General features: G+C 48.5%; 1 protein-coding gene across 1 annotated transcript in view; it reads left to right on the plus strand.

The window, feature by feature from the left end:
• The window catches only part of tspeara (thrombospondin-type laminin G domain and EAR repeats a), a gene marked incomplete at both ends in the record, with an annotated part of 289,634 nt that overhangs the window by 20,853 nt on the left and 256,160 nt on the right, over positions 1–12,621 (plus strand). Inside the window, 5 exons of the mRNA XM_079254282.1 lie at positions 8,691–8,755; positions 8,830–8,991; positions 9,062–9,288; positions 9,657–9,747; positions 9,825–9,978. Coding sequence (XP_079110408.1) covers positions 8,691–8,755; positions 8,830–8,991; positions 9,062–9,288; positions 9,657–9,747; positions 9,825–9,978 — 699 coding nt within the window. The remainder of the gene's footprint in view (positions 1–8,690; positions 8,756–8,829; positions 8,992–9,061; positions 9,289–9,656; positions 9,748–9,824; positions 9,979–12,621) is intronic.

Here is a 12,621-nt window from a genome sequence, read left to right on the forward strand (position 1 = left end):
CCTTCTATGCTTCATTTGTCCATCTGTCCTTCTGTCCAACTGTGCTTCTATGCTTCATTTGTCCATCTATGCAACTGTCTTTCTGTCCTTCAGTCCCTCTGCCATCTGTCATTCTATGCTTCATTTGTCCAACTGTCCTTCTGTCCATCTGTCCTTTTATGCTTCATTTGTCCTTCTGTCCTTCTGTCCATCTGTCCTTCTCTCCCTCTCTCCATCTGTCCTTCTATGCTTCATTTGTTCTTCTGTCCATATGTCCTTCTGTCCATCTTTCCGCCTATACCTCTGTCCATCTGTCCTTCTATGCTTCATCTGTCCTTCTGTCCAACTGTCCTTTTGTCCATCTGTCCTTTTGTTCATTTGTCCATCTTTCCATTTGTCCATTTGTCCTTCTGTCCATCTGTCCATCAGTCCTTCTTTCCATTTGTCCACCTGTCCTTCTGTCCATGTGTCCATCTGTCAATCTGTCCATCTGTCCTTTTTGCCATCTGTCCATCTGTCCATTTGTCCATCTGTCCTTTCCATTTCTCTATCTGTCCATTTGTCGATTTGTCCTTCTGTCCATTTGTCCATCTGTCCTTCTATCCTTGTGTCCATTTGTCCTTCTGTCCATTTGTCCATCTGTCCTTCTATGCTTCATTTGTCCTTCTGTCCATCTGTCCTTCTTTCCCTCTGTCCATCTGTCCTTCTGTCCCTATGTCCATCTGTCCTTCTATGCTTCATTTGTCCATTTGTCCTTCTGTCCGTTCGTCCTTCTTTCCAACTGTCCTTCTATGCTTTATTTGTCCATCTGTCCTTCTATGCTTCATTTGTCCTTCTGTCCATCTGTCCCTCTGTCCATCTGTCCTTCTGTCCAACTGTCCTTCTATGCTCCTTCTGTCCATCTCTCCATCTGTCTTTCTGTGCTTCATTTGTCCATCTGTCCTTTTGTCCATCTGTCCTTCTGTGGAATTGTCCATTTGTCCATCTGCCATTCTTTCCATCTGTCCTTCTATCCAACTTTCCATCTGTCCTTCTATGCTTCATTTGTCCATCTGTCCATCTGTCCTTTTATGTTTCATTTGTCCAACTGTTCCTCTTTCCTTCTATGCTTCATTTGTCCATCTGTCCTTCTATGCTTCATTTGTCCATCTTTCCTTCTGTCCTTCTACACTTGTCCTACTGTCCATCTGTTCATCTGTCCATCTGTCCTTCTGTCCTTCTGTCCATCTGTCCGTCTGTGGAACTGTCCATTTGTCCAACTGTCCTTCTGTCCAACTGTCCTGTTATCCTCCATCATTCCTTCGATGCTTCATTTGTCCATCTTTCCTTCTTTCCAACTGTCCTTCTATGCTTTATTTGTCCTTCTGTCCGTCTGTCATGCTATGCTTCATTTGTCCTTCTTTCCAACCGTCCGTCTGTCCTTCTGTGCTTCATTTGTCCATCTGTCCATCAGTCCATCTTTCCTTCTGTGGAACTGTCCATTTGTCCATCTGTCTTTTTGTCCAACTGTCCATCTGTCCTTCTATGCTTCATTTGTCCACTTCTTCATCTGTACTTGTGCCTATCTGTACTTCTGTCCAACTGTCCATCTGTCCTTTTATGCTTCATTTGTCCAACTGTTCATCTATCCTTCTGCCTATCTGTCTTTCTTTCCAACTGTCCATCTGTCCATCTGTCCTTCTGTCCAACTGTCATTCTGTACTCCATTTGTCCTTCTGTCCTTCAGTCCCTCTGCCATCTGTCATTCTATGCTTTATTCGTCCTTCTGTCTTTATCTGTCCTATGATGCTTCATTTGTCCATCTGTCCAACTGTCCTTCTGTCCATCTGTCCTTCTTTGCTTCATTTGTCCATCTGTCCTCCTGTCCAACTGTCCTTCTAGGCTCCATCTGTCCTTTTGTCCATCTGTCCGTCTATGCTTCATTTGTCCTCCTGTCCATCTGTCCTTCTGTCCCTCTGTCCATCTGTCCTTCTGTCCAAATGTCCTTCTATCCTCCATCTGTCCTTCTATCCTCTGTCTGTCCATCTGTCCTTCTATGCTTCATTTGTCCATCTGTCCTACTGTCCTTTTATGCTCCATCTGTCTTTCTGTCCTTCTATGCTTCATTTTTCCACCTGTCCAACTGTCCTTCTATCCAACTGTCCATCTTTCCTTCTATGCTTCATTTGTCCATCTGTCCTTCTGTCCATCTGTCCAACTGTCCTTCTTTCCATTTGTTCTTTTTTTTTTTTTTTTTTGTCTTGTCCAGCATTTAAGCAGCAGACTGATGTTCTGGATGTTCTGCTGAGCAAATTTATTTTGCCAAGGGGAACTTTTATAGATGTAATGATCCCCTTGTATTTCTTGATTCTTATTTTATTTTTCTATTTGCTTTGGATAATAGTTAACTATTATTAACTATTATTATTAACTAACTATTAAATAGTTAATAGTTAGTTACAGAGTTTATGCTGCTGAATCTGACCGGAAAGGACAGGAAAGGGGCAGAAAGAGAACAGAAAAGAGAACATAAAAAACAAAAAGAGATCAATGCATACACGTATATGCACATACATACCCACCTACATATATATGTATATACACATACACACAGTATATACATACAGTATATACATATACATATATACATACATACATACATACATATATATAGATAGATATACATACATGTATATATACACACAAATATACATATATATACATACATATACACATACACATCCATGCACATACATACAGACATATACATACATACATATGTACACACACATACCCACCCACCCACATAAATATATACACCCACACAAGCCAACTCTAGATTCATGGTCCCTGTGGAGAACAGAACCATTGACAATCAGGAGGACCAGAAACTAGCAAGTTAAACCAGAAAGACAGAAAGAGAGCTTCCTGCTGTTAATGAATAAACTTGCTGGATGACTCAGTGACTGTGATACATGCAGAACATTCATGCAGAACATTTAGAGTGGAACGTGTTCAGAGAAGAGAGATCATGCCAATGTGACCCCGCCTGCCTCTAGGGCTAGAGGCAGGCCAGGAGAACCCAGAGACCCGGGTAACCGACAGTCACCCCCAGGCACAGACCCCAACCCCCCCACTCCGGAGCCAGCCATGCATCCGCCCAGGAGGTGGCGAAGGAGGTGCCCAACCAGAGCCCCCCGCAGTCAGGGGGAACAGGCCCCAGCAGGCCCAGGCCAGCAAAGGCCGATCCCACCGGGCACCGGCCCCCCAGGGCAGACAGAGCACGGGCCCCAGGGCCCCAAGAGCCCAAGAGCAGCCCCCCGCCCCTGCAGGCAGAGGGCCCAGCCCACACCGACGGAGGACCAGGATCCCCAGACCGCCACCTAGCGGCAGCCAGGTCGCACCCCAGAGCACCAGCTGCGCTCCCCGGGTACAGGACACCACCCCCCCACCACCAAACCACACACACATAAACATGCATACCCTCCCTCCCCCAACACGCACTCCCCTCTCAGCCCCCATCCACACACCCCTCCGCAATCCACACACATCTCCCATCACATACACACCTCCACCCCACCTCTACTCACTCACCCATACCAAGTCACACAAACCCCAACCGACCCCGCCCCCACACACGCTCACACCCCGCCACCCCCTCCCTCTACTTCTACCCAACCACACATGCCCCACCAAACACCCCTCCACCACCCACAGCCCCCCCACAGACACCCTCACCCCTCCAACACAGGCACACCCCATTACATACAACCCACCCACCAACATACCCCTCCACACACACACACATCTACCCATCCGCACACATCCCTACCCCCTCACCCCCCTACCCACCTATATCCCAACCCTAATCCCCCCCCCCCAGCCACCGCACCATCCATCTGTAACCCCATACACCTACTCCCACACATCCTCACCTCCCCCCTCCATCATGTCCCATGTGAGATGTCCCAGAGGGGGCAGAGGACAGGATGGCCCCGATCAGGGCCCCCATAATTACCCCCCACCACTCCCAGTGTCCCCCCCACCACTCCACAGGTGCAGCTGACCCAGCACCCACCCAGGGCCGGCGACAACCCTCCTACAGCCAGGCCAGCCCAGACTTAGGTCTAATGGATGGCACTCTTCCCCCACCCGTACCCCCCCCCCCCCCCCCCCCCCCCCCCCCCCCCAGTAAAGCCCCAAGAATAGGGGCATGAGAGGACCCTATCGCCCCTGCCTCCCCCCCGCTTATGACTGATTGTGAAGTATGTATTAGTTGCAATTAAAATTCAGGGAAGTGCCACGCAGTGTTGGGAGAGGGACCACCTAAGCAGCCCTGCCCACCATGCACCACACGCCCCCCCCCAATCATGTGAGTTGTCAGTGTTTTGGTGTTTTGATGTCTAAGTGTAATTAAAACTGGGGGGTGAGTCGAGGCTGGGTGCAGCGATCAAGACCACCTTGATGGCCTTTCTCACCACCCAGCGCCACGTGCACACCTCCCAATACCCTACCTGTGTGTGATGGGGAGCGGGGAGGAAGAGGGGTTGAGGGATTTAAGTCTGGAGGAAAGCTCACCCTCCTCCAGAATGTGAGCTGCCAGCAGCACTAGGCATGCCCCCCCTCCCAGGGCCCCCCAAGGACCAGGACAAGCCGGGGACAGCCATCCCCGTAACCAGAGCCTTCGGCGACTCTAACCAGAGAGTCATCACCGACCCAAGAGGGACCAACTCACCACATGCAGAAGGGGGGCACGAGGACAAAGAGGAGGCGGGGCGGCAGAAGGGGAATCCCAGACCGATTGTCCACCGCCCCCTCACTCACAGAGGACACCCCCACATGAAGTCCCCCCTTGTCCACACATCGGCACTTTCATACACATCCGCCACTGTCTCAGCACACACACCTACACCCACACACACACACACACACACACACACACTTCCCAACACATACAGGTCCACCCAGCCACACATTCAGCCCACCCTCAAAACCATCCTCCTGACCCCCCCGTTACATCCAAATCTCCCCCACCCCCATCCATCACATCTACACTTATCCACCAACCCACCACACACATGCACCACCCACTCCCCCATACATACACCCCAGCCCATCGCGCCACCCTCCCCACACACGACACTACCCCCCCCACACACACACCCGTATACATGCACCACCGCCACTCCCCCCCACACACGCATTATAATACTTCCCTACCCACACACATCCACACACACCTATGTACCGCCACCAGTCCTCAACACACACCCCTCCACACACACACACACATCCCATCCACACTATCAAACCCCCCCCACCCCCCCCCTCCCCAAGTCCCAGGGTCGCAACCAGGCACCAGAGCACGTACCTGCCCGCCGCCGCAGCGGCGGGTCCAGGTCAGCCCAGCCCCCCCCCCCCCCCCCGGCACAAGCCGACCCCCCACCCCCAAGAGACAGGGGACAACCCCGGGCACCGGAGCCCGGGACCCCGCCCAGCCCACCCCGCGGTGGCACAGCGCCCGTTATGGAGTCAAGCCCGCCAACCCATCACCCGCCAGCGACCTCGCCCCGCCGCCGCGTGGCAACTCCAGCCGCCGGCCCATCCAGGTCCACCGTAGGGCTAGAAACCTAGCCACTCCAGCAGTGGAGCAGTCAAATCCCCCCCCCCAGGAGCCCACCACAGACCCACAGCCCCCAGAGAACCCCAACCAGCCACCAACCCCGAGCGCAATAAGGTCACATTCTCCCCCCATACTAAGTGATGGAGCTGATCACAGGGGACCAGAGGGAATGCAGTTCAGCCGACTGATCTCTTGAGGAGGCAGACATCATCTCCATACTGATGTGATCTAATAAGAGATTTCTGAACTGCTGGATACACAGACTTTGTTTGCTTTTCCAGTTTAGAAGGATAGTTTTCATTGCGATACATAAACTGGTGAGGATTAAGTTTGCAGAATTAAATTCTATGTTAAAATTTCCATTTGTTCATTTGTATTTCTGTCCTTGTGTCCATCTGTCCTTCTGTCCAACTGTCCATTTGTCCTTCTGTCCCTCTGTCCAACTTTCCTTCTATGCTTCATTTGTCCATCTGTCCTTCTGTCCATCTGTTCATTTGTCCATCTGTCCTTTTGTCCATATGTCCATTTGTACATCTGTCCTTCTGTCCTTCTGTCCCTCTGTCCATCTGTCCATTTGTCCTTCTTTCCATCTGTCCTTCTGTCCATCTTTCCAACTGTCCATCTGTCCTTCTGTCAATCTATCCTTCTATGCTTCATTTGTCTTTCTGTCCATCTGTCCCACGGTCCATTTGTCCTGCTAAGCTTCGCTTGTCCATCTGTCCCTCTGTCCATCTGTCCTTCTATGCTTCATTTGTCCATCTGTCCTTCTGTCCTTCTATCCAACTGTCCTTCTATGCTCCTTCTGTCCATCTGTCTTTCTGTGGAACTGTCCGTCTGTCCTTCTATGCTTCATTTGTCCATCTGTCCTTCTGTCCTTCTATCCAACTGTCCATCTGTCCTTCTATGCTTCATTTGTCCTTCTGTCCTTCTATCCAACTGTCCATCTGTCCTTCTATGTTTCACTTGTCCATCTGTCCCACTGTCCATCTGTCCTATGATTCATTTGTCCAACTGTCCTTCTATCCAACTGTCCATCTGTCCTTCTATGCTTCATTTATCCATCTGTCCATCTGTCCTTCTGTCCATCTGACATTTTATGCTTCATTTGTCCTTCTTTCCATCTGTCCTTCTGTCCATCTGTCCTTTTATGCTTCATTTGTCCTTCTGTCCATCTGTCCATCTGTCCTTCTATGCTCCATTTGTCCATCAGTCCTTTTGTTCACTTGTCCATCTGTCCTTCTGTCCTTGTGTCCATCTGTCCATCTGTCCTTTTGTCCATCTGTCCTACTATGCTTCATTTGTCCTTCTGTCCATCTGTCCCTTAGTCCATATGTCCTTCTGTCCCTCTATCTATTTGTCCTTCTATGCTTCACTTGTCCATCTGTCCTTCTGTCGAACTGTCCATTTGTCCATCTGTCCTTTCCAACTGTCCTATGCTTTATTTGTCCATCTGTGCTTCTGCCCAACTGTCCTTCTATGTTCCATCTGTCATTCTGTCCATCTGTCCTTCTGTCCCTCTGTCCATCTGTCCTTCTGTCCAAATGTCCTTCTCTCCTCCATCTGTCCATCTATCCTCCGTCTGTCCATCTGTCCTTCTATGCTTCATTTGTCCATCTGTCCTTCTGTCCTTCTTTCCAACTGTCCATTTGTCCATCTGTCCAACTGTCCTACTATGCTTCATTTGTCCATCTGTCCACCTGTCCTTCTGTCCTTCTTTCCAACTGTCCTTCTATGCTCTATCTGTCCTTCTGTCCATTTATCCATCAGTCCTTCTGTCCATTTGTCTATCTGTCTAACTGTCCTTCTGTCCGTCTATCCATCTGTCCTTCTGTCCTTCTTTCCAACTGTCCATTTGTCCATCTGTCCATCTGTCCAACTGTCCTACTATGCTTCATTTGTCCATCTGTCCAACTGTGCTTCTATCCAACTGTCCATCTGTCCTTCTATGCTTCATTTGTCCTTCTGTCCATCTGTTCATCTGTCCTTCTATGATTTATTTGTCCATCTGTCCAACTGTCCCTCTGTCCATTTGTCCTTCTGTCCCTCTGTCTAACTGTCCTTCTGTCGAACTGTCCATTTGTCCATCTGTCCCTCTGTCTATCTATCCTTCTATCCTCCATCTGTCCATCTGTCCTTCTATGCTTCATTCTGTCCATCTGTCCTTCTTTCCCTCTGTCCATCTGTCCTTCTGTCCAAATGTCCTTATCTCCTCCATCTGTCCATCTATCCTCCGTCTGTCCATCTGTCCTTCTATGCTTCATTTGTCCATCTGTCCTTCTGTCCTTCTTTCCAACTGTCCATTTGTCCATCTGTCCACCTGTCCTTCTGTCCTTCTTTCCAACTGTCCTTCTATGCTCTATCTGTCCTTCTGTCCATTTGTCCATCAGTCCTTCTGTCCATATGTCCATCTGTCTAACTGTCCTTCTGTCCATCTATTCATCTGTCCTTCTGTCCTTCTTTCCTTCAATGCTTCATTTGTCTTTCTGTCCATCTTTCCCTCTGTCCATCTGTCCTTCTGTCCAACTGTCCTTCTATGCTTCCTTTGTCCATCTGTCCTTCTGTCCAACTTTCCTTCTATGCTTCATTTGTCCATTTGTCCATCTGTCCTTCTGTCCAACTGTCCATCTGTCCTTCTATGCTTCATTTGTCCTTCTGTCCATCTGTGCTTCTATGCTTCTTTTGTCCATCTGTCTTTCTGTCCATCTTTCCTTCAATGCTTCATTTGTCCTTCTGTCCATCTTTCCCTCTGTCCATCTGTCCTTCTGTCCATTTGTCCATCTGTCCCTCTGTCCATCTGTCCTTCTATGCTTCATTTGTCCATCTGTCTTTCTGTCCTACATCTGTCCATCTATCCTCCGTCTTTCCTTCTGTCCTTCTATCCTCTATCTGTCCTTTTATCCTTCATCTGTCCATCTTTCCTTCTATCCATCTGTGAATTGTCCATCTGTACTTTTAAGGGACTAAAATCCCACTTTAATACCCAGTCATGTTATTGGTGTGTGACCAGTAAAACCAATTAAACTGGGCATGTTACATGTCTCTTTTGGTACTTTGATCCACATTGACCTCCAGAACCAGCAGATTGGTTTCAGCTGTATTTCCTCCACAGACTTGCTGCCTCTGGACCTGCTGTCCAGCGCTCTGCCCCACCCAGGAGACGCCCCGCCCACACAGGTAGAACAAGTCCAAGGTGTGATTCAGGCCAGGTGTCCATATACTTCCAAATGATCAGAATTCTGTTCTTCCAGATCCAGATGGTTCAGTCCAGAGGGTCCCGAGGTTTCAGGCTGATTAATACCATAGCTACAGTTCTGAGCTTCCCTGCCTCCCAAATCTTCACCAACTGTGACAATTTTCCTGCCGAGTTCTCGCTGGTTACCACGGTGAAGATACAGAGACTGAGACAAAAGGTAAAGCTGCAGAACCAGGTGCAACCTGGTCCAGTCTGGTCTGGTCTTACCTGTTTGTCTTTGGTTCCAGGCAAACGAGTACATCCTCTCTGTGGTGACAGATGATTTGCTGTTGCTGGGGTTACGTGTCTCAGAGAGCCGCCTCCATCTGGTGACCACGTCCCCTGGGTTCCATGGGCGAAATCGGATCCGTTTTAAAGATGTCAGATTGGACGATAACCAATGGCACACCGTGGTCCTGGCTGTCTCTGGACAGTATGCCAAGCTCACCATCGACTGTGGAATACCTCTGGAGCTGTAAGAATCGGTTCAGGTTAGACCAGGTCAACCCAATTCAGACTGAGACCGACCAGGTCCACCTTGGTCAAACCTTTTGGGTTTGTTTCAGTTTCCCTTTAGTTCAGTTTGGTTTTAAGGTGGTACAGAAGAGTCTGGGTTTACTTAGTTTAGTCTGTTTTAATCTGGTCCACTTCATCTGAGCCCGTTAGACCTGCTTTATCTTTCAGATTAGTCTGGTTCATATCAGTCTGGTTCAGACCAGTCTGTTTCAGTTCAGTTAGTATCAGGAAATCCTAAACCAGCTGGACCAGTCTGAACTGGTTTTGATGTTCCAGGATCAGGAGATCAGCCAGTTCTGTCAACTGTTTTTTTTTTTTTTGTCCCAGTAAACAGGCCCAGTCCTTCCCAAGTTCTCTGAACACCAGAGGGTCCAGGTTTTACATCGGCAGCAGGGCCCAGAGGAGAGGACACTTCTCTGTGAGTCTGTCACCAGTCGCTAGAACCGGAACCATAACACCTTTCCAATTGACTTGCGCTAGTCTTTCTGTGTTCAGGGTCTACTCCGCCAACTGGTACTGCTTCCAGGCTCAGATGCCACTCCAAGACTCTGTCCCAACTCTGAACCTGGTCTGGCTGAGCTGTCCATCCCACGGGTCCTGAAGTCCATCCCCATCCAGCCAGAACAGCCAGGACCAGTTTATCCATACGGTGAGGAAACCGACCCAGTTAGGGTTCAGCCTCGATGTGTCAGGAGGATTGTCAGATCGGGCCGTGTTAGGACTGTAAACCTGGTTCTGTGATGGTATCAGAGCCATCTGTTTGCAGTGAGACTTGCTCAGTTTGGTTCGTGCTCCACCATGTTATGGTTCTATCTGGTTGAGGTTCTGCCTTTATCTGGTTCTATGTGGATCTGGATCAGGTCCGGCAAAGATACCAGTTCAGTAACTGTCAGTAACTGTTCAGTCGCTCACATGGTTCTGGTTCAGCCTGGATTTGGATTTGGTTCTGCCAGGTTCTGGTTCTACCTGGTTCTGTGAGTACCTGATTTATTCAGCTTTTGGTTGTACTCGGTTCTGCTTAGAGTTTAGTTTGTAATCAGACTGGGGTCCTGTGAGGTACAGCTGTTTAAACGGAGTGTTTGTTCCCTGCAGTGTTTGCTCTTTGATGTGTGTTTCCATGACAACAGTCTGAGGTCAGACAGGTGTTTACCTGTACAGGTGTGTTACTAACTTTTACTTAAAGGAGCAGTCTCACGTTTTCTATCTATCCAGTTATTCCTGTTTATTTTTGTTATTTTATCTTTCTTACTTGTCAAGAAAGAGTGCTGCTGTTGTATTTGCTGTTAGCATGTTAGCTCTTAGCATGTTAACTGTCAGCATATTAGTTATTCATGTAGAAATGTGTTAGCGGATTAGTTGTAGTGTATTAAGTTGTTTGTGTTTTAGCTGTTAGCTATTATGCTAACAGCTTTATACACTATTACCTTATTAACTGTCAGGTAGGGTTGCCACCTGTCCGGTAAAATACGGAATCATCCTTTAATTGACAGACAAACGTTGCGTCCCGTATTGGTTCAATCCGGGACGCACTTTGTTCCGTATTTTCATAACTTTCCAACAGCCTACACATGTCGGTCAAATCATCACTCAATTTAAAAATTTGTAACTAAATAAAACACAGAAATTACAGCAGTTAGCAAAAATCTAAACATCCCTGACTGTAATTTCTCTGTACTGGGCTTTATATATTCGCGAAGAGCGAAGGCAGATGCTTCTATCTGCGCTCCTGTTTCCTCCCCTCCCTCCCACTCTGGCCTGCGACTTGTCCTGTCTGACTCTGAGCCTCTTTTTACATCTCTTTACTTCTACTCAAACTACATCATGGATCTGATCGGCTGGTCTCTCAACGCAATTGATCAAATTTTCTCAACCAGAAGATTGGGCAGAGGGGAGCCTGCATGTCCTGAGGGGACGCTTCCGGCTGGATACGTTCAGGACTCATGGGCCAGGTGGAGACCGATGTGTCTGTCGGTTCTGTCCTCTGAGGACGTGGAGGATGTTTACATCTTTGGATTATTGGTGACTGGGATTCTGCTGATTGGCGCTGGTGGAGTTCTGATCTACCTGAAGACCCGTGAGATTCTGGCAACAACTGAAAGCCTGCCAGAATTCTGTAACGGTATGTGCCGGGCTAGCAGTGCACAGACTTGCGTTGACTGGACTCGACCGTAAGCAGGATGCCAGTCTGGTCCATACTGGACATTTGGCTGAGGTCCCAGAGCTGGTCCGCAGAATCGATAACAACATGGAGAAGATGTCTACTAGAATCGGTGGAAATGGACCCCCCCATTCGGCTGTCTGGAGCTGCCTGTCTGAGATCAGCTATGGACTCAAGGCAGAGGGCAAATTGTTTTCCTCGCCTGGAACCCAAACAACAATCATATCTGGATTCGGCTTCCCAGCGGAGCTGCCTTGGACCGGCGCAACTCTCCCTGACAACGGAAGAAGACATGTTCAGAGATGCTCTGTCCCCCTCCTCAACCACCCCCAGTCCCCTCCATCATGACTCACCGCCTTCCTGGAGTTTGTGTGTCTTGTTTTAGTTTGTGCTTCAGTGTATGAGGTTTTTTTCTCTGTATTTTCAGACCACGTCTTTCTGGCACGGCCCAGAGTTACATGACCTTTTTTGCCCTCGACCCCCCTATGATCCTAATGTATCTCTGTTCTTATCTATTGTAAGGCAGCGCTGGTAAACTAGCTGCACGGCCTAAGTCCTAAGCTTGGTTTTGTATTATTCTTTTGTCATGAATGTTACATGTCTATATGTCTGACCTTGGACCAGCTGGCTTGAACTCTGAATTTCCCCTCTGGGATGAATAAAGTATCTTTGATTTGATTTGAAAACGGTCCGTGCAGACGGCAGTAGACAACACAGCGGAAAGCTAAAGGGTGGTGGAATTGCAGTGCTGGTTAACCAGCGTTGGTGTCATCCTGGACATGTTACTGTCAAGGAGAAGATATGCACAAGGGACATGGAACTGTTAGCTGTGAGCTTCCGTCCATATTATTTACCCAGAGAGTTTACCTGTGTTATTCTGGTAGCGGTTTATATAATACCTGGTACCGCACCAGACACAGCCTGTGATGTCATCACCTCCGTCGTTGCTCGGCTACAAACACAGCATCCAAACTCATTCATGGCGATCTCCGGAGACTTCAACAACATCTCCCTCTCTGCAACTCTACCAACATTCCAGCAGTTTGTCAGCTGCTCCACCAGAGAAAATAAGATGTTGGACTTATTTTATGCAAATATGAATAATGGATACAGTTGTTCTGCCCTGCCTCCTTT

Source organism: Telmatherina bonti (genome assembly GCF_933228915.1).
Source record: "Telmatherina bonti genome assembly, chromosome: 15".
In the NCBI taxonomy this organism is placed as follows: domain Eukaryota; kingdom Metazoa; phylum Chordata; class Actinopteri; order Atheriniformes; family Telmatherinidae; genus Telmatherina; species Telmatherina bonti.